We start from the raw sequence: 25,836 nt of genomic DNA on the forward strand, positions 1-25,836 counted from the left end.
TCCCCCAGTCTTCCTTTTGTTGCCTGTGTACTTACAAACTTGTCTTTGATAACCCTGGCCAGATTCAATTCCATTTGGGCTACAGCATTCCTGGCTTTGTCCCTGGATGCTTGGACAATGGTTTTGTATTCCTCCCAGGTTACCTGTCCTTACTTCTACCTGTGCCCTTCCTTTTTGCGTCTGAGTTTGGAAAGGAGCACCCTGTTCATCCAGTTGGGCCTCCTGGCATTTTTGCCCAACTTCCTGTTCACTGGGATGGAAATCTCTTGCGCTTAGAGGAGCTGAATACTAACCAGCTGTTTTGAAATCCTTCCAAGGCCTTATCCCATGGGACTCTTCCAAGCAGTTCTTGAAAAGGCCAGATCCGTTCATCTGAACTCCAGGGTTGTGAGCTTGCTTTTTACCCTTCTCCCTGCCCTCAGGATCCTGAACCCCACCACCTCATGGTCACTACAGCCAAGGCTGCCTTTGACCTTCACGTTCCTAGAGAGCCCCTCCTTGTTTGGTGAGTATGAGGTCCAGCAGAGCACCTCTCCTCATTGGCTCCTCTTATTACTTGGAGGAGGAGGAGGTGGTTGCCAAAGGACAACAGGACCCTTCAGGTTTGTTTATGTCCTTTTGTGTTGTCCCTCCAGCAGATATCAGGTTGATGGAAGTCCCCTATGAAGACCATGGCCTGTGAATGTGAGGCTGCTCCTAGCTGGCCATAAAGGGCCCTGTCTGCTTGTTCTTCCTGTTCAGGGGGTCTGTAGCAGACCCCGACTATAATGTCGCCTTCACCTGTCCTCTCTTTAATCCTAACCCAGAAGCTCTCAGATGGCTTGTCGTCTATCCCCAGGCAGAGCTCCACACAGTCCATCTGCTCTCTCTCAGAGAGGGAATGGATTTTTGGTTAATTACTACTTTTATTCAGATTGTTTTTAGGTTGCAGTGGGAAAATGGGACAGTCCCAGGACGCACATTGTAAGAGATGACTATTTAATACAGCTTCATAAAACTCAAACTTACTGATTTCTGCCAAACACTGATATTTTTTTGTGACTCAGTCCTTTTTCTTGGTTTTATTTTTTTTGGTTTTTTCCTTCCCTGGGCTCTAAGAATTATTCTGTACTAGTCCCAGTGCAAGAATGATTTCAGGGTAAATAAATTACATATTGCACAAAGAACAGCTTGATGCTAGTCTCCTATTCTTCCAAACTTCTGATTTATTCTGGTCAGATACTTTCTTTCATTAGCTATTCCTGTTTAAAGACTGCTTAACTGTCATTGCCAATAGTGTTAAGTAATATTAAAGTTTTTTCTTTTGTGTTCAGTGTGGTACATTTTTCATGTATTTTTGTAAGTGTTTGTACAGCCAGCTTTTCTGACCATTTTGTTTATCTTCAGTATCATGCATTTTTATTGATTAGAGTTATTGTATTTGTTTTTGCATACAAGTAGATGATCTTTGCTTGACTGTAATGTTTAGTTCCTTTTAAAATTTTCTTCTAGTTAATAGCCTTATTGGTCCTTTTAATAGGATGTGTAAAGAAACCTGAATAATAGTGCAGTTTCTTTCAATCATCTTCCCAATGTTATAAAACTATGAACTGAGTAAGTTACTCAATTTACATGCTTGTAGGGGAATTTTCTTATCGAATATTCCAGTGCTCTGTCTTGGCATAAAAAGCATTCCAGAAATGTAAAATTGAAGTGGAGAATAGTTTCTAGAGAGGAAAGGACCATTGCTAGCTTTGTGTTGTTTCAGAGGTTGCATAAGCAAATCTCTTTTGACTTGTTGAATGTTTTTGTGTAGAATTATAAAAGTAACTAGAATGTTTTAGTAATTAAGATACTGATGAGTTGTGTGGAAGGTGTGACTCAAATCGAGGCCTGTGCACGCAGGAATAGGCATCGGGAAAGCAAGCTGAAGAGTCTCAGTGGAGATATAAAGTCCGTATTTCCATGAAAACTCAGTCATTTGCATCTGCTATAAACTTTGCCAAGTAAATTTGGTTTACCGAAATCTTAAAAATAATCAGTTGAGAAGTATGAAGTTGCAGCTCTGTATCTACAAATTATATAAGAAACAAGAATTGCCCTAGAATTATTGGTACTATGATTGGTGATTGATTGCAGGCCTTTTTGCTGTATTACACATTTTCAGCTCGAATCAGAGTTTCTTGTTGATGTATTAACACAAATACATGAGATGTTTAGATGAAAATATGTCTAACAAAGTTCCATGTGGCAAAAATTAACTTGTTACTTTAGGATGGGATGTACTGGCTATTTGTTTAGTGCTTTCATTTCATTTTTCCAGGTATCAAGTGGAAGATGAGTCCTCTCATTTGGATGAAATGCCACTAATGATGTCAGAAGAAGGCTTTGAAAATGATGAGAGTGATTACCATACTCTACCAAGAGCCAGAATTTCTCAGAGAAGAAGAGGCTTAGAATGGTTTATCTGTGGTGGCTGGAAGTTCCTTTGCACTAGGTTTGTTGCATACCCGTACTTTTTATTAAACTATTAGATGAACTGGCTAAATAGTAGCTGTGTGTTGTGTGATGTATGCAGAGTGCAGGAACACAATAATTTGGTCGTCATGTACCTTTTGGTTGCTTTGCCTGCATTCTCCCTACTAGGAGATTACTGGCTGGTAATAAGTTCTGAAGAGCTCCTGCTATGTACTTCTCCTGCCTGCTTTGCTGACTTGCAAGAAAAAGAGAAGCTTTTAAGAGAGATCATATACTGAACTTGTACTAGTCTGAGGTCCATAATGGGGTACGGTCCTCACTTCTACCCAAAACCACATCAGGGTAGAGAGGTTAACACACTAATTCCCTCAAAAGTAAAAGAAAGTTTTAAGTTGACCATATGTAAGTTTTATTGATGTTGCTGAAAGAAGCAGTGGATTCTTTAACTAATGATTAGTTAAAACTTCAACTTTAAAGGTTAAAGAACACATGTAACTGGTGGCCTTGGAGTGAATTACAGTTGGAATTATTTGTTGTGATTTGGATCTTATTTAGAAACTTTCTGTGCTAAACTCTGCTGTATGCAGTTGCCTCGGAATAGTAACTTTCTAATGAATTGCTAGCTAATTTCTAAATGGAGAAATTGCTGTAATGCTGGTTGAGAATTGTGGGACTTTTTTTATCTTGAATGATAAAATCTGAGAATCAGTCAAGTGAAGTGAGTGAAGTGTTTTAAGTGAACTTGAATGATGAATGCTTTCTTTGGCAGATTTTAGAATTGTTTTGGATTGTCTGCACAGGTGGTTTTCATGGCAGTTAATAAATTCCAAAAGGCCTGATACTGTTGTTTTACCTAAGCAAAGCTGTATTTGTGCACATTCCGTTTTGAAATAATTTTGTTATTCTTTTTGTACAGCTCTACTATTTGCAGGAAAATATAATCTGTGTTGATTTTTCTATAATGATTTTACAAAAACTTGTGCATTATTAATTTAATTATAGGGAATAAGTGTTTGGAAAGTGGAAGGAAGTGAGGTACTAAAGTTGAGAGAAGCAGCATTTGTATATGTAAATTACTTTTGGAAGCAATGTTTCTGTTACAGAAATACCACTGTAGTTTTTAAAAAAACATTTTTCAGTGTTTGAAGAGGCTGTTAATCTTTTGAACGTATCTTAAAATTGAGATATTTTTCAAACAATATACTTTATGTGAGTTCAGCTCATTAAGTATTAGTGATTATTAGTTACTGTGATTACATTCCTTTACGTTTCATGAGAACAGGTAGACCAGTAAAGACTGGACCTTGTAGTTGCCCTGACAGAATTTACAGTGCTTGGGTAGAGGCAGGCACTTGCAGGATGAGTTTATGTTGAAACCAATCAATAATCATAAGAGAATGTCACAAGAATATGTCATTAAAGCTGAGGTTTGCAAAATTTCATGTTCTTGCTTGCTTTTTGATAGGAACATCTCAGCTTTAAGTGGAGCTTAAGCCTGTAAACTTTCAAGCATATTAAAACTTACCAATTAGAATCCTTGAGCCGTATTTGTGGTAGATATTTAAGAATGATAAGGGCAAGAAAATTGCATTATGGGTTCATTATTTTGCTATGTCTGATACATATTTTCTTGCTTATGTCGGTGTGTAAAAGAAAAGCCCTCCCTAAGAAAGAGGCCTTAGAGGAGTATGACTTCTGCTTTGTATTCAAATTCAGTTGAGAAAATAAGGAATGAAGAGTCCATTCAGTCTTGTATTTATACCTAGAGGCATTTTCATCACATTAGTGTTTTCTATAACAGAACATCATAGCAGATAATTTTCATTTTTCATGGAGAAAAAAATAAAAATATTTAAAAAAAAAAAAAAAGACGACCACCAGATCCTAGCAGAAGCTTGCAATTTCAATAGGATATTAGCAGTTGGAGGATACTCCCATGAGAAAGGTGCAGACATCTGCATAAATGAGATGGAGAAAAGTAGCTGGAAGGAAGTTCCATCCCATAGTGCCTTATCTACTGGTCCAGTCAGGCTGGATAAAAACCTCAGCTTGGGTGAGCACTTCTGAGTGAGTATGTATATACCTGTCGTGGTGATAAGGGAGGTTTCTTCTGGGTTGAGAGCACCATTGAGGCCTTCTTATTGATAAAAGTAAGGGATGCGTAGTCAGTGTTGTTACTCTTTTTGATGGTTTCTCATTATAATAAAACTTTATGAACTATTGCTGGGCCCACCCAGAGTTTCTGAAATGCCTATTTGCAGTTCATAAAGTTGCCTAGGATCATCCAGAAGATCACCCAGGAAACCTGGAGGCTGCTGGATTGTCATCCATGCGGTTATTACTTACACTGTGTAGTAGAATGGGTTGCACTGTTTTTATGTTTGGGATAGAATTGGGTGTTGATGCCTTCATACTTGAGATGGAGACAAACACATGAGAAAACAATTTTCATGTGTATTGATGGTGGATTACACATGTTATGCAAACTGCTGAAATTTATTTCCAGAAGGCAAACTACATTCTTTTAAGTGTAATGCGAGATTCAATATAGCATAGCAGTTTGAAACCTGATCAGTTGAAGAGAATTTAAAATTTCACCTTGTTTTTATGGAAATTAGTATTTCGTATTTGAGACTGACTGGGTGGGGTTGAAATCTCAACTTCCCAATTTAGAATTTTCCTTTTGTGCTTTAAACGAAACTGTAAATTCTTCAAAACTGTGACAGAAAGAAGAAGAACTCAGTAAAGGACTAGGCATTTATCTGGAGCCAAGCTCAGGGGGCCCCTGAGCTCTTCTTTTGAGTTCTCAGAGAAAGTTTTGTGTTTGTGTTCAAAACCACATTACTTGTTGCAAACAAACAAAACCCCCCATTACCCACTAGGGTTTTTTTGGTCTTGTTTTGCATTGCTAGGATTAGTCTCATTTTTGTGAGAGGAAGTTTTCCATCTCTTACTTTGTAGCTTTAGAATTTTATATTCTACAGATTTTTGTTGCTACATCGAACTGTTACTGTTTAGTTGAAAAAGTTTCACGCTTTTGGCAGGAGCAAATATGGAAGGTTTGACAAAGTTCACTGTACAGTAAAATTGGTTTTGTAAAAATCCTTTATTCAGCTTTTAACTTCTGTTTAAACAGTAGACTTGTTGATTGGAACTGAATGGCGTGAACTTTATTTGCGAATCTGCAGCTCTTTAAAAAGTTTTTACATTTGCAAGAAAAAATAATAATTAAATCAAATGTTGTCTTTGATTTTGAACAAACTGAAGACTTAATCAATATAACTTTTAACTTCAAAAACTGCTTATTTCTTGCTTTCATAGCACTGTTAAAAGAAAACTTTGTGTTATAGCAGCTGTTTTGTGGCTGTAATTTCCCCTTTAACTTACAAATTCTCTTCAAGCTTGTGAAATTATAATGCACATAGATCAATACTCTGGAGTTCTTTGGGCTGGATTGATTTCTTTCTCATGAGATTTACATTCCACTTGTTATCAAAAAACACTTTGTCCTTATGAAAATGGTGCCATTCAATGGCATTTCCATATGAAGTGAAGGGGATATCAAATGCTCGGATTAATTTGGGCTCTAAGATGGCCTGTACGCTTTCAATTAATCTGCAACGCGTTTGTTATGCAGAAGCATGGGAAAATGCTGATCTTTTAAGAATGACATGACCACTGTGTTGCTTTTGGCGTGATTACTGAAGCTACCTGTTGAGTACAATAATTACAGTATGTTTTCTTTGCAGAACTAGTTTCTGCTACTTAAAACCTAATAAAGAAAAGCTGACCCTTGCAGACAATATAGAGCTTTTATATTATCTTTCCATTCTGATGAAAATGCTGTTTTGTGAAAGATACTGGCAGTGAAGCTTGTAGGATAAAAGTAATGAAAAGAGAAAATTAAAAAAGCCTTTATTATTAGAGCTGCAGTCAGTTGAGACTTTAGCTTTTGACTTGGAGAGAGATGCTCTATTTATGAAAAAGTCAAGGGTTCTTATTTAACAATTACTGCAGTTTTTTTTAATATGGTATCAATTACTGATATGAAAAGTATGCTAGAAGCAGGTTGGTAAAAATCCATTTAATAGATATACCTTAAAGGTCTTTTATCAGTTAGTTCATTTCTTCATTTATGCAGTCTCTTGTATTGATACAGGCAACATGGCTTATAGCTAGCTAAGAAAAAAGCTTTCTGTTGAATTTTCTAGGCAAGAGCATTTGAAATAAATGCTTAAATCAATAAACAATAATGTTGTTTTTAATCACTGAATCCATAGCATATGGTGTGGTTTTACATTAAAGATTTCAGGAGACTCTCAAGTGTGTCTTGATCATGCTACATCTTACATTATGTTTGTAGGATATTTGGAGCTTAGAACATGCTATTCTGATTTATCTCCTGAGGCTTGTTTCACACCACTTTAGTGGGGACAAAAAGCCCATGAAAGGGTTCATACCCTTGCACAAAAAGAGTTTCTGTATTGAGGAATGTTAATTTGAGAACAGATTAAGTATGTATTGTGTGTTGATAATCTGAGTTTCAAAATATCGAGTAGACGTCACTGTTCTTAAAAATCCGAATTAATGTAAATTGATTAGGATTTCTGAGTCAAGCACGTCCACCTCTTATTATTCCTGTGATATAACAGTGGTTCCTGCTATGGCAGAATTGAATTGTTCAGGTAGTAAAACTCATCTGAGCCATTATGATACTGATTTGGGCATAACCTGTAATATTTCCATTATCTGAGATTTTCTTGCATCCGAGAACTTGAGTATTGTTAGCTGTGTGTCAGTCAAATCCCTTTTATCAAAGGTATCACGGTTGTTTCCCAGTCAGACATCATTCTTGTGTCTGTACTTTTTGGCATTTGCTAAACTAATGGTTGTTATGGCATCTGTTTCAGCTTGTCTACTGATCTGTAAGGGAAGAAGTAATGTCGAGAAGGGGAAACTGCAGCAAGGAAGGCAGTATAATTCAGTTGCTTTAGTCAAATGTTTAATTTTAGCAATAGAAAAGTCCTCGGTGTCTGAGGAAATTATTCTGCAAACTAATAATTAAAAGAATAATCTGCTTCAACCATTTTTACGGTTTTATAGATTTTAAAGATCGGGGTGGATCTAACTTAAAATAGTCTCCCTTTTCATTCTGTGTTTGTTTACAGCTGGATCAGTTTGTGTGTCCGGTTTACACAAGCATTTGCATGAGCAGTTGTGTCAGCACAAGGGAAGGGGCGAGAACTCCGCCGTTGCTACGGGAGGAGGGTGATCCTGGCCAGTTCAGCAGCAGCAGGATAGGTTCCCAGCCATTAGACTGGTTGTAGAACTATCAGAGAAAGACTGCTATTCATTTTGCTTTAAAGACAAATTTAAGTAATGATCAAAGTAACTTGATTTTTCTGGCTTGTACTTTACGAAATAGCAGGGCTCAGTTTGGAATGTTGAACTAACATTTGTAATTTTTACAATAGAATAATTCTTTGTTGCTGTTCAAAAGTGATGGGAAAAGTTGCTGATTGGGCTTGTCTTTGTAACAAAAATAAAATGCATGTTTACATAGGATCGAACCAAGTTGATGTCCATGCCGTAGTGAAAGCTTCAGGGAGGAAATCTTAAGAATCCAGCATTTAAAATTGAAGTGTTTTAAGTGTCGGCTTGTGAGTATTGGTGTAGTGGCGTTTCCGTAACAAAGTGAATGTCGCTTTGAATGATCTTACTAAGCCTACAACTTTGAATTACGCTTTTTCTTTGGCAAAATTAATTTGTAATAGGCCTGGGATAGGTTACTGACAACATTTTAAGTGGGACTGTGCCGATGTAAGCTGTCAGCCTTCCTTCCCTGCATATTTGTGTGTACCATGATTCTGTAACTGTGGGAAAACAGAATTGGAAAGGAGCTTCAAGAGGTCGTCCAGTCGATTTCTTGCCTGCACAGGATATATTACGCCTATCGCTTACCTCTGATCTAACCAGATCGTAGAGACCTTAGAGTGGTAGCAGTTCCAGCCTCCTGAAGTGTTCCTTTCCACCTTACTCATTAGAAGCATTTACTCTATGTCTGTCTCATCCTCCTTATTTATTTGCCATAGTTGAAGCCTGTCATTACTTAATGTGATGGACCTAGAGAATAATTGTCCCTTTCCTCTTTGCAGCTGTTTCTTACATGCTTGGAACCACGTTAGGTGCGTGCTCAGCCTTCTCTGAACACAACTCCATTTCCTTCAGTGTGTCTAGTAGACAAGCCTGCCTGACTTTTTAGACCTGTAGTTGTTTTGTTGCTCTTGTGTGTGCTCTTTGTTTTCCCAACAGGCCTGCTTGTTGAAATGTGGTATTCAGAATGGTATTTTGTAAGCCAGCTGAGATCTTGCTAGCACTGGACTGAGAAAAAGGAACACATTTGTGACCTGCTAGCAGTACGCCTGTCTACGCTGACCAGATTGGTGCCTTTTTTCCCACATGTGTATCATTCTCATGCAGTAACCGAGTCCTCCTCTTATGAGCCGATGTCTACTAACTTTTTTCCAATTCTATATTTGTGCAGTTGATTATTTGTGTGTAAACATACTATATTGTGCGTTTGCCTGTTTAACTGCATTCTGTCTCTTCCAGGTAGTTTTTCAATCTGTCAAGGCAGCTTTGAATTCTGATCTTCTCTTTGCATGCACTCATATCTCTTCTAGCTTTTTGTTGTCTGAAAAATGAAATATTCAGTAGTCAGTTACACAGTAAGTTCTAGATAAAGCTTTACAGAACTTCACTGGAGTTATTTTGGCTTTATAACAAGGTACTCTGCAATTATGATTTTTCCAACTGTGTCACTTCTAAGAATATGTTCCTCTCTTTTCCTTACAAGAAATATCTTAAGAGTTAAGTTCTATTAGAAACACAGAATCACAGAATGGTTTGGGTCGGAAGGGACCTTTGAAGATCATTTAGTCCAACCTCCCTGGCCATGGGCAGGGACACCTCCCACTAGGTCAGGGTGCTCAAAGCCCCAGGAGTCAAGAGAGGACATGTGCTCTCAAGCAGTAGTGCAGCTGGTTCTTCTCAGAGGGAAATTAGTTCCATTTTAGAGGTTGCTCTTGACATGTCAGCATTGGTTATGACTTTCTGTTTCCTTTCAGGTGTGTGCAAATACATAAACAGGTTGACTCTACAAAATTCACACAGGAAACAATGCTGAGGTGACTGGATCGTAGTTTCCCCCTCCTGTTCTCAGCAAAATCCTTTCTGTTGCCTTGAATACAGTCTATAAGAACTTCCTAGTGGTTACTTTTTCTTTCTGCATCAAAAATATTGTCAGTATATTCAAAAACCTTCCTAGAAAATGGGTGTCACTTGCCTTCACCTTCAGCTTCACCTGCTGATGTAGCTGAAATCTGCTGTGAGCAGCTGGGTCTGTGCTCTGGCTGCCCCAGGTACTAGATTTGTAAGCTGCTTAGGCAGGGAGTGCTCTTCCTCTCTCCATTGACACTGGGTTGTTCCTTTTTTTTTTTTTTTGGTTGAAAACATTTGACAGTGTGGTATTAGATACGCTTCCCTGTTATGTCTGCTCTCGGCAGTCTTACAGAGGAAACAAAGATTTACAAATTGTATGGTAATTCTATACAAAGCTGCTGACATTTTTCTAACTTTTAACTAATAGAAGCCTTATTTCCTCTTCAATCATTAGCATCATTGGAGTATCAATAACACAAGATAAAGAGTTTGGCCAGAGGACCGTTAATTATTTAATGGTGGGGGAATTTAGTCACTGCTAACGCAGACGTGTTAACTAGAATTTTTTGAACCTGTATCAGGATGTCTAGTGCAACTTGTCACTATTTTATGAGGATTTCCTGTAAAGAATGTGCAAGTCTTTATATATGTATATGTCTGAATGAGTTGAGTACTGTTTAATTGCCCTAAATATTACAAGTCAACAGCATGCTTGCTTACTTAGATGTGGCAAAAAAATTTTAGGCCTGTTTTTCTTACGTATTTGTCTTTAGGGTTCCCAGGTTGGAAATAATAATCACATGTAGTAAATTTTTAGTGTTAAAGAATTGTTTTTCTTTTCAGTTGTTCTGATTGGCTCATAAATATTTGCCGAAGAAAGAAAGAGCTGAAGGCTCGCACAGTGTGGCTTGGGTGTCCTGAAAAGTGTGAAGAAAAATACCCCAAAAATGCCATAAAAAATCAAAAATACAACGTCTTTACCTTTATACCCGGGGTAAGGCTACTAACCTTTTTTTTTTTTTTTTTTTGGTGTGGGGCTGACTATATGTTCTGTAGTGTTTTTTGACAGTTCTGCGAAAAGATAATTTTATTTGCCAAGATTCTTCTTTTTCTTTTTATATTTATCTTGATGTCTTCAATTAAATGTGACAGTTGAGAACAAGCCTGCTTTTTTCTAAATCGTTTTGTTTTCAAAGGGATATTTCCTAAAGAAGTGCAGTGTATATGATTGAGTGGTTGGAATTCAACAACGCTTTCGAAATTTGAGATGGGTTTCCTTGCACTTTTCTATTCATCATTAGAAATCTGTAATCCTCTTTTTAAAACAGAAGCACTTCTACACAGTCACTTTTGAAAATACTACAAAGCACTGACTTCAACTGAGAAATAAATACTTGAAAATTACAATGCACTCGCATGGATATTTTCTCATACTCCCTGCCATTGAAAGCATAATAAGTAATGTATTCTGAAACAGACAGCTCCTTAAAGGACAAAAACCAACCCACCCTTTCACTTTATATGACAAGTAAGGCTAGTTTAGTAAACTAGTGCTTTTCAGAGTTGTGTTTCTTATTGCAGTTTTAAAAATGATGATGCTGTTTTGGTTTTGAATGCGTTTCTTTGGACAGTACTTTTGTTGTGGAGTGGAAGTTTTTTTTGTCACTTTTTTTTCTAAGAAGCTATACTGCACCCTAATTTCAAATTTTTGCCTATAATGTTCAGTGTATATGAAGACAAAAGTGACATTACAGTTTTGCCTAGTTCCTACTTTAAAAACAAAAAAAGCTGAAATACAGCAATAGAGAAGACAACTTTTGGAGCTTTAGTAGTTAAAACCTCAAAATGTATGCAGCTGTGATATTACAAATTTTACTAATATGCTCTTACTAATACCATCCAAGAGTCCTGTGTCCTGTTGCAAAGACTGAATGTCTTCTGCATTTGAATGCAGACATGCTTTGTCTTAAATTTTTTATTTAAGTGATCATGCTGGTTTATAAGAGTATTGATTCTATTCTTCTGGCCTCTTTGGTCCAATGGCTGGCAGGTGCTTTCTAATACATTTCTTTATTAAAGCAAAAAAAAAGTAATGGTTTTGTAATTAACACCGATCTCCTGTCAAAGAAATAAAATGTCACTTATCACAGGCAGATAAAATATTCTCATCTCTATTGAATGAAGTAAATGTTTTCTTCCCAAGTTTAAATTATTAAATACACTGAATTTGGTTAAGCCCCGTATGCTTCCCTAAAGGTCACAAAATTCATTAAGCATATAGTAAGCCATTGATTATTGCAACTAGAAATCTGCAGTGTAGATTACACATCCCAAACTAGATTCATGTTTCCTATAGGGATCAGCCACAGCTTGCAATTACCTGTTGAGAGAGAGGATGTTTGTTGATTTTTGAGCTTTCCAAAGTCTTGGTTTTTACTATGGGCAGAATCAGATTTTTATTTTGGTGGTAGTATTTGGAAACTCGGTAGTAACTTCAAAATAAAGTGAGATCCTAAATGTAAAGCCCAGTAGTTGGTGAAAATAAAATGTTTTGAAATTTTAATTTGAGACATAAATAACACTTTTCATTGATTAGAAACTGTGTAGCTATGTGGTTTTTATGCTATTCCACTAGAAGTAATTTGTAGGGTACAGAGTTGTGTTGGTTCCAAACCTACAAATGTAAAAGTCGTAAATATTGCCTGCAATGATTTACCCTGGTTGGAAGTTGGGTCTTCTGTTTAGAGTTGTATCTTTTTTAACGTGGCAGCTGGCAAGGGGTAATATTCATTGACTTCATATCAAAATACAAGCTTAAAATGATGCTTAGATTAACAGAGCTTTACTTACTGGCTAAAAGAGCTGTAACAGCTCCAAAATGTCATCTAATTTCCTAACATTTATATAAAATACTTACTGCATCTACCTTTGTACCAGTTTGTTAATTTTCTGTTTACTGTTTCATATACATCTTGCTACATCTGCTTAGGAATTTTGTGTAAATTTCCCTAAAGAATATTTTTTGTGATGGGCAAGTTTTTAAGATCCCTCTCCTGAACTTCAGAGCAGTAGTAATTTTTTTTTTATCAGTTTTATGTAACTGGAGACTTTTCAATTTGCTTAACTAGCCTGAAGTGTTTAGCCTTGTATTGAATGGACTGTCAGTGGTCTGCCAGGATTCAAGATTTTTAGGAAGGTGCTTTTGAATTCCCACCTTCTCCTGCAAGATGGATGCTCTTGCAGATCTGCACCTTCCGAAGTACTCTGTGGACTTTTCTTTGACCTTTGTTGGTAAATAGTGGAATGTAATTCCATGCTTTTGAAATAAATATTCTGATTTTGAGCTGTTTGGGTAGCCTTTAGCCGAGTAGTAGTGTAGCACTCTTGCAAGAAACTGGCAATTTTGAGGTACAGCTACCTTGTGACTGCTGGAAAGACACTCTGAAATGAACTTCTCTGACAATTTTTTCCTAGGGCATAGGTTTTTACATAATTGAGTAATAATTTGGGACTGATAAGAGCAATTAATATCTGTTCAGTAACAGAGTTCACACAGAAGTCATCAAGTCATCGTAATTTTAACTGAATTGTCAGATTAAAAGATGGAGACACACTTTGGTTGTGGCCTTTGAAGATTCAAAATTCTATAAAATTAATAGTGTTCTTAGCATTGTAGTTATAACTACAGCAATGTTGAGAACGTGCACATGTCCAAGTAGTGCTTTCAGTTACCGAAGACATCTCTGCATCGGCCATTCCAGAGGAGTACGGGACAGTGTATTCTGTGGTAAGGTTACTGTGCTTCGCTTAAAACTCGGACAATTATCTTGGAGTTTACACTAAACCTTTGATTTATGAATTAATGTATCTTATGTACCAATTGTTATTGCAAAATAATCTTTCGAGAAATTTAAGGCTGAGCATTTCTTCTGAGTGACCTCAAAAGCTCATGTATTTATTTGTGAACATTGAGTATTTTCACTCTTTTTAAGGACCATGGGAAATGGTAATTCTGAAGGAGTAGGTCTGACCTGCAGGGAGCCTTTCTCCCTGTGAGAACCAAAGGATTTCAGAAAGATGGCAGATGAGTTTGTAGAGCTTCCACCCCTGCAAGATGAGAAATTTCAGTGGCTGTGTTGAGGAGAGTGTGCTGAGGGAATGTGGTGAACAAAAGTTAACAAGGAGTTCATGTGTACGGGTTTCTGTATGTCCTGCAGACAGGGCTGGAGTTTTAGGGTGTTCTCGCAGAATCTGATGCAGAGCAGCGTGGTACAGCCTCAGTTTTGTTACTCTGTAGAAGTTTAAATGACAAAGACTGGGATAATATTTTGGTTTCTGTTAATTTGATGGCGATGATATTTTTTTTAGTTATTCTTGCTTAAGGCCAGGATATGAAAATTTTGAAAACAAAAGGGCATTGTGAGACAGATAAAATAGAATTTAAGGATTGGTATGAAAGGAAAAAATTAAAGATTTACTTTTCATGCTGTATTTTTAGGAAGAAAAGTTTTAGGAGTTAAAAATGAAAACTTAATGTAAGCAATGAAAGTTCAGATACTCACAAGCTATTTTTTTTAATTGATACTATAAAAAAAGAAAATTTTCAAAACCTGTTTTAATTCATAAAGGTAACTATTGCAGATATAAAATAATTGCAGGATGCTTTTACGAACACCTGAATTCTGTTTACTATTAAAATTTCAGAGTAAGTCTTTGCACAGTGATCTTGATATATATTTAATATTTGTGAAGATTGAGTTCACATAGTCCAGTTTTCAAAATACCAAAATTTGGCAAATTGCTTTTTTCGGAGTAAAAAGGGGCATTAATATAAAAGGATTTTTCTCAACAAAAATAGCAGTAAAATATTAAAATAACTTATATCAAAATACTATGTGCCCTATATAGCATGTTACGGTATGTAGTACTATAATAGTATGCCATGTAATGGTTTTATATCTACTATAATGAAAAAGTGAATTTTATGTACAGTATGGGTAAAAATGTTAAGGCATTTATCTATTCTGTGTTTTTCATTTTAGGTTTTATATGAACAGTTCAAGTTTTTCTTGAATCTCTATTTTCTCATCGTGTCCTCCTCACAGTTTGTACCAGCATTGAAAATAGGCTACCTGTACACGTACTGGGCTCCACTGGTAAACAGAAAAATGCTATTAACTAGAAGTTTTGGGTTTTTAATTTAAGATTAAAAGTTATGTATACGTACATGCCATAAATATGCATCTGGTAAACTACAGTGATTAAAGTATGTAACAGAAGTAAAATGCTTATTTGAAATGATGGTATTTTACAGCAGATACTCCAGAAACTGTTGTTTGATAGCCCTCCCCTCCACCTGCCTGCCACACTCCTGCCCCACAGGCTGGAGGCTGTTCTTGTTTAGCTAGTCCAAGTGAGTAGTGCTCCTTTCTGGCTGCTGGTCACTTGAGAGTTTTGTGTTTTGGCTTGGTTTTTTTTTTTAGCCTACAACTAGTAGAGAACCTTCTTTTGGTAACATGGCTAACTTGTGTATTAAACTTCTTTCAGTTTATTGTTGTTTGTTCACTATTTCATGTTTTCAGCCTAGGTCAGAATTGAAGGCATATTTTTTTGCGTTCCTTCTGTATCGGTTTTGATCATATCCTTTTTTCGCAACAATTAAGATAAAAGATTGTAAGCCATGGATAAAGCAGGAGGAAGGTGTGTCTGGAAAATAAGTTATTCATTAAACATGTTTTTTCTAATTGATTGCTCTGCCAGTTGCACTGGCTTCCTTTCAGTATTTCTTTTTATTATTGAGTCCTTTGCAGTATTTTATTGGGAAACTGTTCGAACCAGTTGCTTCAGACTCAGGTTTCCTAAGGTTTGAAAATGGTATTCTCTTAAGAGAAGGGCCGCTTGGTAGTCTGCCAGCTATATTCCCATGATTTGGAATTTGTTTCTTGTTCGTAACTAGATCTTTCATCTTTCTCCTGGCCCCTCCACCCCAGGTTTAAAAGCAAGGCAGGAAGAACAAATGCTTTATTTTCTAAATTTATTTTAAAAAAAAGGTGTTTTTCAGGAGCATTTATTCTCAGTGGTATTCAAGAGGAACACTGACATGCCGACTGCTTCAGTAAAGGTCGTTCTTAACAAGTCAATAGAGTAAATGTTCTGGATTGATTTCATTGTTTTAATTGTGGCAACATGTGTCATTTTAAGTATTGATAAATGGAGAGACTGTCCTGGAGGTTCTTCATACCCTTATTTCCAGACAACTTTTGGCTTCTGCTGCAACAAAAAAAAACACTTCCAAGACAGAAAGCTTGTTCAGCAGTGGGATTTGAAATGGGTATTTGCAAAGGTCTTTGTCACTGACCCAGTAAGAGAAGACAGAAGTCAGCCCGGTCTGGAAGTTGCTCTCTTCGCAGTGAAGTGCTGTGTACAGCTCTGTATGTTAGTGGGGTAGTAAAAAATCACTTAGTGTCTCAGCCCATCTTGTCCCTGCCCAAAGAGGGGAGAAAATACTGTATTTTGCAAACACCGGTAATCTGTTCTGTATAGACGTGGTTTTTTTTTTTCTTATGCAAGAACATTCAAAATGTTTGCCAGTTTTCACGTGCAGCTTGAAAATACAACAATATCTCAGTTAGTGCTAGTGGTACCCTGTTCTTGTTAAGCTCACTTGTTTCTGCTTTCATTGCTTTTCTACTAATGATTAACCTCCAGGTAAAAGAGATGAATTAGGTGTTGAGTAAGGCTTAGTATGTATGATGAAGATCTAAAACATTTAAGTCAGACCCATTGGGCTGTCTTTGTTGGTTAACAGGCAAGTTTGGTTTTCTTTGAAGAGCATGTAACTGATGCTTTTTCAGTAATAATCAGAGGAATAGCTATGACTTGGTTGTATTTTCTCTCAAGATTTTAAAGGAAAAGAGAAATTGTTCGACTTGATACTTAAAACCAACTGAACATAACTGTGTGCTAAAAGGTTTTTGGGGTTTTTGGTGGTGTATGTGGGTTTTTTGGGTTTGTTTTTTTTTTTTTTTTTTTGCTTCAACAGTTTTTTACAACCAACAGACATAATACACTTAGATCAAGCCCTGGAGTTCTTCAAACAAGGCTGTATTTGACTAATTTATTGTCATTTGCACAGTGGGGAACGGACTTCTCATTTTGAGTCCAATATACAAAGGATAAATACAAGTTTGACTGTAAGCAGTGTGCTAAAGATATTTAACTGCTTACAGGTAAAGAAAGATGACAAGTGGTTGTTTGTTTTTTTTTTTTTTGGTCAGGTCAATTTCACAATTTCAGCTCCCCTTTGGAAGAGTATCAAGTTCCTTGGAGCAAATGAGGAAAAAGGGAAATTCCTTTCTGAAATAGCTCCTCCTAGTCACAGTCAGCTGTGCTGAGCTGCCTGTCAAGGCGTGGTGGCTGCTAGGGGACATTCTTGCCATTAACACCTTGCCTTCTGTGCTTTGATTGCTGGCTAGTTAATGAGATGTGTGCAAATGGCAAATAGATTGGAAGGCGCTTCAGGTGTGTCTTTCTTTATGCTGCTAAAATATCTCCAAGGTTGCAGCAGAGTAAGCTTTGGGATTTGGGGCTAGAACCGCAAAACAGCCTTTGCTATTGGAAAGGAGAATTTTAGTCAAGACTCCTTGAGGAAAACTCTGTGCCTTCACTCCTTTTGTATTGCTGGAAGGTTAGAGGAGGGTTGACAAACTGTTGGACTTCTGCAGGAAAAGAAGTTTAATAGTATAAATTTTCTTCTATAGAAGGAAAGTATTGGTGGGTGTCTGAAGCTAGCTAGATAATCTAGAACCTTATCTGTTGGAGGATTTTTGAATATTTGGGTTTTTTTAGCCATCTTGCTTATAGTAATGATAAGATCCCTTTACTGTTGAAATTACTCAGAATTGATGACTTCTTAAATGTTTTTAGTAAAGCCCTAATCTTTGTGGAAGATAGGGAAATATGCTTATTGAAATATAAACGCTGTCTTTAGCTCATCCAAAGCATTTTAATTTCTAAAATTTCAAATTATATCTAAATTACGTGTATTTGGAGATGTAGTTATTCTGATTATATTTGTACAATGTACAAGTATGATCTTCCTTTTTTGGACTAAACCAAGATATTCTTTTAACAGATTGACGAAAACACTAAAATCCAAATAAGAAAAAAAGTAAATATTCTAAGCACATGTTCTTACTCTGTATAGTGTACCTACTAGTGTATTTCTATTCTAGCGCTTGGAGAATTCTGAATTGCATAACTCTGTCTTTAACAGGGATTTGTTTTGACGGTCACAGTGGCACGGGAAGCTGTTGATGAATTCCGACGTTACAAGAGAGACAAGGAAATGAACTCACAGTTATATAGCAAGCTGACAGTACGAGGTTAGCAAACCCATTTGTATAAATCCTTAAAATATTTAATCTTTTTCTTATATATACATTTACAGACTTTCAGTTCAAACAAATAACTAATATTCTCAAGCTCCACTATTCAGAATGAAACTGATGCTGAACTAAGTGCTTGATTTCCCTCGGATAAATCCTGTTAAACTTGATCTGTTAAAGAAGTGTTGTAAATCTGGTGTTTCTAAAGGAAATGTGTATGTACACAACTGTATATATTTTTGAAACATTCTGCTGTTTACTACTGTTACTTCAAAGTGCAGTTCTCCTCTGAAATTGATACGGAACAGTAACTCAGCAACACTGTCAGCTCTCTGTCGAAGGTATGTAGGAAGCAGGCGATCAGTAACTGAGAAATACGATCTAATTAAAATTCACTATAGCCTTTCACACTTGGTGGATATATTTGTGCTTAAGAAAAGGAAGGTGTATTTTGAGCCAGCTTCAGTATCAAAAATACTGATTTCAATTTTTGCATATAACTTCAAATCTATTTGGTCATATAAGTAGGAAAGTATTAAAAGGAGAAATCACAGTTATGACTTTTTTTGGACTCAAAACCTTTGACAGTTTTTCATGAAGACTTTTAAGGAAATGAAGCATTTCAGCTGTTAAGTGACAGTTAAATTTGGTAGGATATTGTAAATTTTAAACATGAGCATAAGAGAAAAAAAATGCATTCCTCTCCACTTTTGTTGTTTAGCACATTTTACTGTTTAGATTCAGAACAGAGTGCCACACAGAAAGGTGCCAAAAAATAATGAATAACCTTTTAGCAAGTCGAACTATAATGAGTAACCTTACAAAACAACATGACTTTGCTATTACCCTCAAAAGTTATTTTGCTACACTATCCTGGGAAGTATCTGTTAAGAATTTTCCTTGGCATAAAAGTTCTAGAAAGTGAGAAATTGTTAGGGACTCAGGTTGTGTCTCAAGCAGTTACAGTATATGGCATACATTGTGCCAAGTGTAAATTCTGTTCACTCATTCCCAACATACTTTTCACTGCACTTCTTAGTATATTGTGGTGAATATCTTTTGAGAGTCAGTGGGAAGAGTAACCTCCCCAGATCTGGGTGTGTTAATTAGAAATGACACTCTTGGAGTAGCTCTGGATAATATTCTCTCCAGAAGAAAATGAATGAAAGCTTGTAATGTGACACCTGAAATCTCACCCCATTTTTTAAAGTAATTGGAAGGTAAGTAAACAGGCAACAGTCTCATTCATGATGACATAACCTAGCAGCTGAGAGGAATCTATACTGTTTCCTTGGAGTATGGGGACGTGCATTGCTTTGTAGAGTTTGCATACAGGAGGGAGGAGGAGTAGGGAATATTTGCCTATCGTTCTGCCCATCTCTTTCAGCCTGAAATAGCTTTATCAGCATTTAGACATACCACTGTGGAAATTCACAAATGGGCTAGCTATAATTTGTTCAACACAAGTGGTTGCGTTGCTGGCCTCCAGATCTTTACAATCTTTAATACAGTCTGGAAAGGAATGGACTCTTAATGACTTTTCTTTCCAAGTTGTAATTTAACCTGCTAGTTGGTTTATTCAATTTTTTTAGATCTATTAGGGTGTAGGCCACTGAACACTCATCTTCTAAGTAGATAGTACAATCCTACCCTATTCAGCAGTGGTGTTAGTAATCTGAAGTTCTTAGTTCTGGAAGAACACATGTAGTTCATAGTTACCAGTGTGACATAAATATCAAGACTGACATTTGCTGGTTTACGAGCTAAGTTTGGTGCCTTTTGTGCTTCTTTTTTTTCACTTGTTTAGAGCTAATAGTGGAGTTTCTGGTAAGTTGCTAGGCATTTAAGCAGCATTTGCATAGAAGTTTGGGAATCCTGATTTCCTCTTTCCCAGTTGGTGAAATGTTTTGTGAGGTTACGCGTATTTGAAAAATTTTTCATTTTGTAGCTTCACCTAGAAATAAGGAAGCTGTCAAAGTAAAATCAGATTGGGTCACCTTGACACAGCTGTTTTCTAGATACGGAATAGAAATTTTAAAATAGTATAAAATAGTATATAGGGAAAGCCCAGCAGTTACATCAGGAACTGACGTAGAGAGCAGTGACTTGTTCAAAAGCAGTTTTAGAAATGCCCTTTTCTAAGAAAGGATATCACCTTTTACACCCGAGCGTGTGTGTCTATTTCAGCTTTCAGGTTTTGGTGTCAGTGCTAACATGAATTCATACTTAGTTTTTGTTCTGTTTTGTGTTTTTTTTTGTTTAAGACCGTGCTGTTCTACAGCAGTAAAGATTCAGGATCTCTGCTTACAGTGGACTCTGAAGCCCATGTTGACAATGGTGTGATTGATGCGCTAACAATATTGAGTTGTAGCCAATTTTAAGAATGAAAACGTTATTGCAGTCCCCACTCAAAATTAAGCTGTACAAAAAATTGCCACAAACACAGGTATAAAATAATGAATAGATGATACTTTGTCCTTTTTTCATAATAAAGGGTTCTTTCGTAATAAGGCATTCTGAAACTGCAAGGTACCATTCTCAGGCAAATATGGGACTTCCTGCTGTGATAGTTAGACCAAGAGTTTTACAGGTTTTGAGAAGGATTTAGGTATTTATCTGTGCAAATTAATCAAGTCAAGTATTGCACTTCTGCAGACTATTTTTATAAATAACTTTCAGTATAATATACCTGATTTTTTAATATTGGCAGTACTCTTCAAGTGGAAAAATTCAGTTAGGCTTACTATACTAACTTGCGGGCTAATGGTTTGGAGAAAGAAGGCTTTGTTACTTGTAAATGAAGAAACTTGATACTGCTTTAATTAAAAACCTGAAAATCAATGCCACTCTTACAAGTCACTTTTCAGAGTGGAGCTGCACTTTATACTGCACTAGCATCTTTTTTTTATTCCTAGTGATTTTATGATTTGTGTACGTTTTATAGTATTTTCCTTGAAATAGCTGTTTTTTCCATTTCAAATATGGAGAAACTGACATAGAGAGGTTAAGCAGGTTGCCTTTGCTCAAGCTGGACAGTAGGAAGGTGCAGGGTTACCTTTGGTTTAATTGTACCATTTATGGGAGATAAAAATGAGACTTTAATAACTTCTAGTTAGTTGTTTTGCAAAATTCTTTGTATACTATAGGGGAAACAAATGCATTTGTAGCAAGAGAAGCTACTGGGATTTGAGTTGTGATGAATTACTTGTATAACGATGGTGTGGGTGAGCTGATTTGTAAGTTAAAATATTTTTATACAGTCTTGCAATAGATTAAAATCAGAAAGTCTTTGACACCCTAGCGGTGTTGACTTTCTGTGGAGTCATTCTTAGCCTCAGGAACCCTTGAACAGGTAAAACACGTGAATGTTGTCTTACAACCTGCATGTTGCTGCTGTAAGAAGTACCAGCTGTTTGAAGATGGTGAATTCACATTGGTGATTCCTGAAGACCCAGAATTTCTTTTTAGCAATTCAAGACCTTGAATAAGTATTAGTTCTAATCAGTCAGTCTTGGCTTTTTTTATAATAATGAGCTGTTCCAAGCAGGAAATCAAGGGAGAATGGGACATCTTTTTTAAATGTTACATAATTGTACTTAGGCAGCAATGGCCAGCTTAACCTCCCTAGACCAATTCTGATCCATGAGATATCTAGTGGTACGTAATTTTCTATTTGTTGTGTGACATGGCAAAAGCTCAGTCTTCCGTCAGCCCTTGGGGAATTTACAATGCGTAACTTTGCACGTGTCAAGAAGGTGAACCTGCTACATGTGAAGTTTGAATGGTTTCTACTTTTTCAGCCCTTTGTGGCAGGTGATGAAACATGCAAATCAGTAAACATATTGAATTTTCTTGTGAGCAAGTCAATGAAGTGTACCCATCTCCGTGCTCTGTTACCAACTCCAGAAGCAGTACTTCAGACAGTACTCAAGGTACCGTGGGTAAGATGTAATAGCAAATTAAAAAGAATTTGAAAATGCTACTTGGAAGTTACTGTTCTTTCAAGAGTGGCTTGCAGTCAGGTATCAGGGACACTTTTCAATAAAAAGAAACAAAGTCGTTTCTAGTGTAGTATGTACCCACGTTTTGTTTACTTCATTTCTTAAATTTTTATGGGAAATATTTGTTAGCACATACAAGATATTTATTAGTTTTTCAGATCATTGCAATTCATTTCAAAAGGCTTTATCTTGGGAGTATAATGAATTACTACAGACACATTTCAGTGTTCCAGTTCTGCACAATTCTACGTGTTGCTTTAGGCGAAAGCCTTGCGCCTTGGTGGACTATAAAGTCTGGATGCGCAGCCACTTCTGACAGCTTTGGACTTTTTATTGGTAATTACACAGATGGTAAAGAGTGTTTTGCTACGGAGATGTTTTTAGAGAAGAAATAGTTTGCAAAAATAATTTATGCAGTGAATAACATTCAGTGTCTTTTTTTCTCTAAATGCATCTTCACTAAGATGTAGTATTGCATCATTTTAATGTTCTCTGAAATGGTATCTAATGAGTTTTATTTTTGCTAGTCTAAAAGAAACTGTTATGTGTTGAGTTTTCAAAATTTTCAGCCATTTTTTGAGTTACACCACGTTTTACCATTTAGTTTTTAATGGAGTACATCCTACCATTCAGATTCATTTTCGAATTAATTGTCATGTATGTCACAGGAGACTTCTTTACATGAGAGGGATATTCAGGATACTCTAATGAGACATGTTAGTGTGTAATAAAGACTGTATTCTGTAGCATTATACTAAGCCACCTAGAAAACAGTCTGACAAGGAAACTTTTCTATTCAGAACGGGAAGATCCCAGGATTGCTAGACGGAGTACAAGCAGCGGTGCAGCGTGGGTTGCACCAGGAGTCCCTGCACTTTGTCTGCCCTACATCATGTTGCAAATGAATTGCCTTCTCTTGTCCTCGGAGGCTTAGTATCTTTTAATCTTTACTGTAGATACTGTTAGAACATGACTGGGGAAAATTCGGACGTTTCCGTTGATAAAATTCCTAGTAGTTGCATTTGATTAGTATCTCTGGAGGTTTTTGGGCATATGTGACTGCAGGTGGTGTAGATCTGAGACTTAATGCAGTTGGTACTAGGATTTCTGTGGCTGTTATTACTATAATCAGTTGGTTGACTTGATTATCAGAGTGATAAACTGATGAAAATTGTTAGTAGAGGAATTGAAAACAAAATAGGAAACGCAGTCCTTTTCGTAAAGCTCACAGATTTAGAAAGCAAAGTAAATACTACAGTGTTTTTCTGGTATGTGCGACTCACTTGTAGTCAAAACTTGAGAATTTAAAAAGGGAGTCCGCAGGCTTGTGCGGTTAAGCAGGCTAAATACGTTGATTTGCTATCACTGTTCTTTTAGTGGTTAAGCTTTAGTATGAGTTACTTTAGATTTAAAAAAAAAATGTTGAGAAATGGATAGTAACTTAATTTCCATAGGCATCTTGAAACTCCTGTAGAGAACTGCTGATGTTTCTTGCTGCAGCTTTTTATACCTTGGTTTTCTGCTACTCTCTTCACCTTCACAAGTGTGTTATGGCAGAGTTAGGAATCAGATGGAAGAAACAGGTCTTTTTGTATTTGGAGGCAGGAGGGGGAAGGTGTGTTTGGCAGCTGAAAAATGGAACTGGTGTAAAAGATGACTATCAATAACCAAGACTGGCTTTCAGAAATAACGCAGCAGACAGGCCAAACAGAAGTTCTGATTTTCCTCTGACGTTGCACATCTTAGAACATCATGGAAAATATATTAAAAATTAGCTATAGGAATACATTTATGATTGAATTAAACATAGAACAGTGGTTACTTTTGCATGAAATGGGATTTTCAGCAAGCACTGAAAAGAATTCCTCATGACATGAATCTTACTGCCTTTGACTGAATGTACATGTAAGTATAAGGAATTTTTTGAGGTTAACTACCTGATCTCTCTTCATTGAGAGTGATGATGAGGAGGACTCGTGGATTTGGAACCTAGCTTAGTTTTTCTTTCATACTTAGTATAACTTTGGGAGATGATAGAATACACATTGACAAATCTACTCTTCGTGATACTCTTGATTAAACTCCAGGCTGATTGCTGCTCATCCTGTGCTTTTGTGGGTTTTCTGTTCTGCTTCCTTCAGTCTGATGTTTATTTAGAACTCTAGCACCTTACCATGTTTTGACACACTTGTCTTGTGATAGCTGCTGATCAGATACCTGCTGCTTGGAATCACGATCGTGTTTTTATGATGGGAAAAGATATTTCATATGGGTGCGTGTTTTGGCTCATCAGGCTGTGTAAATGTGTATGTGATTATATCCTGAGTTAACAGCTTCTCAATTTATCACCTGCCACATCTTGGAAGAGGATATCCTTATGTCATGATTTGTTTGTCTACATGCATGGTGTTTTGTTTTTTTTTTTTTTGTTCGGTTGGTTTTTGGTTGTTTTTAACTCAGGGAAGCAACTTTTTCTGGAGTTGTAGCAAGGACCTGGGGCTAGAACACCTGAATTCTGATGAGATCAACAATAACTCATTTTGAGCAGTAGCTTAACCTCTCTGTCTCAGTTTTTCAGTCCATCAAATAAGAATGTTAAAACTTCAGTCTTACAAATATCAATACCTTACAGGACATACAGAAATTAAATTGGTGCGTGTGATGTGTGCATTTTGGAATGCGTTGTTCACACCAGTTACTGAACAGGCAGCTCTAGAGAATGTAAAACCTCGGTTTCAGCTTTGGATATTCTACTTGTCTAAAGTGAAACCTTCAGGCATTTCTTCTGACTTCAGAGAGACTTACCTCTTTTCCACTATAATTGCCAGCAAGTGTGAGACAGTGCCAATTGCACCAGTAATTCAGTGGCCAGGCAAAGCTACCTGTTGGTAACTGGGCTGTGACTGACAACTCGTGTGTGTGTGAATGCTCCATGATTACAAGCCTAACAACCCTTGACTTGTCGGAAATAAAGTGCTGTCTAGTAGGAGATGTAAAAGACTCCTTTTTACAATTTTATATCTGCTATTGATGCTATAGATCAGACTTGAGCATCTTCTGTGCATATTTTTTTCTCTAATACTTCTACAATAGTTAACTGGTTACAAAACTAGACTTTTTAAACCAGTGAATTATTTATTAAAACTGATGAAATACATTTATGAATCTGTTCATCAGAGATCCAGTTGATATAAGTTGTAATATTTTCACTAAGCAATAACATCTTTAACTACAAGTTGCATTTCGGGGTTTATATGCTTGTGACACTATTAATGTCTGCCTAAGTTGATTACATTTCTTCTTTTTTTTAAGGTAAAGTGCAAGTTAAGAGTTCAGACATACAAGTTGGAGACCTCATCATAGTGGAAAAGGTTGATACTTTTTAAATATATTATAGAGACTAAAGATTATTAACATGCTTCTCTTCTGAAGGAATGTGTATCGAGGTATTTATCTGTGAAATACTAACTAGCTAGTATTGTAGTTCAAGTCTTATTTGAGAATCTTCACGGAAATCTTATTTTTGTATTAAGCTTAATTGAATGTAGGCAATTATATTTTAAAAATTATTACATGCTTAAATTTATCTAGTGAAGCGAATACGATTCCTGAATTAAATTGTCTGGCTTGTGCTGTGGTGAATGTTCTAAGTTGTCTGATTACTGATACCTTCCTTCTGATGCTCAAATCAGTGTTTCTCTATATCTGAAGCCTTCAAGGATAAATTTGATTTATAGATAAAAATATATTTCTATTATGTAATTATGTAT

The 25,836-nt window shown here is 36.4% G+C and overlaps 1 protein-coding gene across 1 annotated transcript; it reads left to right on the forward strand.

Moving 5' to 3' along the window:
• Nucleotides 1–443: 443 nt before the first annotated feature.
• LOC104469895 (probable phospholipid-transporting ATPase IIB) lies at nt 444–25,437 on the forward strand (the record flags this gene model as incomplete). The annotated part of the gene is made up of 6 exons (XM_010084628.1): nt 444–505; nt 2,303–2,476; nt 10,522–10,672; nt 14,721–14,834; nt 17,954–18,062; nt 25,379–25,437. Coding segments are annotated over exons 1-6 (669 nt in total), but the record flags the coding sequence as incomplete, so codon positions are not given.
• Between the last annotated feature and the right edge of the window lie 399 nt (nt 25,438–25,836).

This window comes from Pterocles gutturalis, unplaced genomic scaffold, assembly GCF_000699245.1.
Source record: "Pterocles gutturalis isolate BGI_N339 unplaced genomic scaffold, ASM69924v1 scaffold5240, whole genome shotgun sequence".
In the NCBI taxonomy this organism is placed as follows: Eukaryota; Metazoa; Chordata; class Aves; order Pterocliformes; family Pteroclidae; genus Pterocles; species Pterocles gutturalis.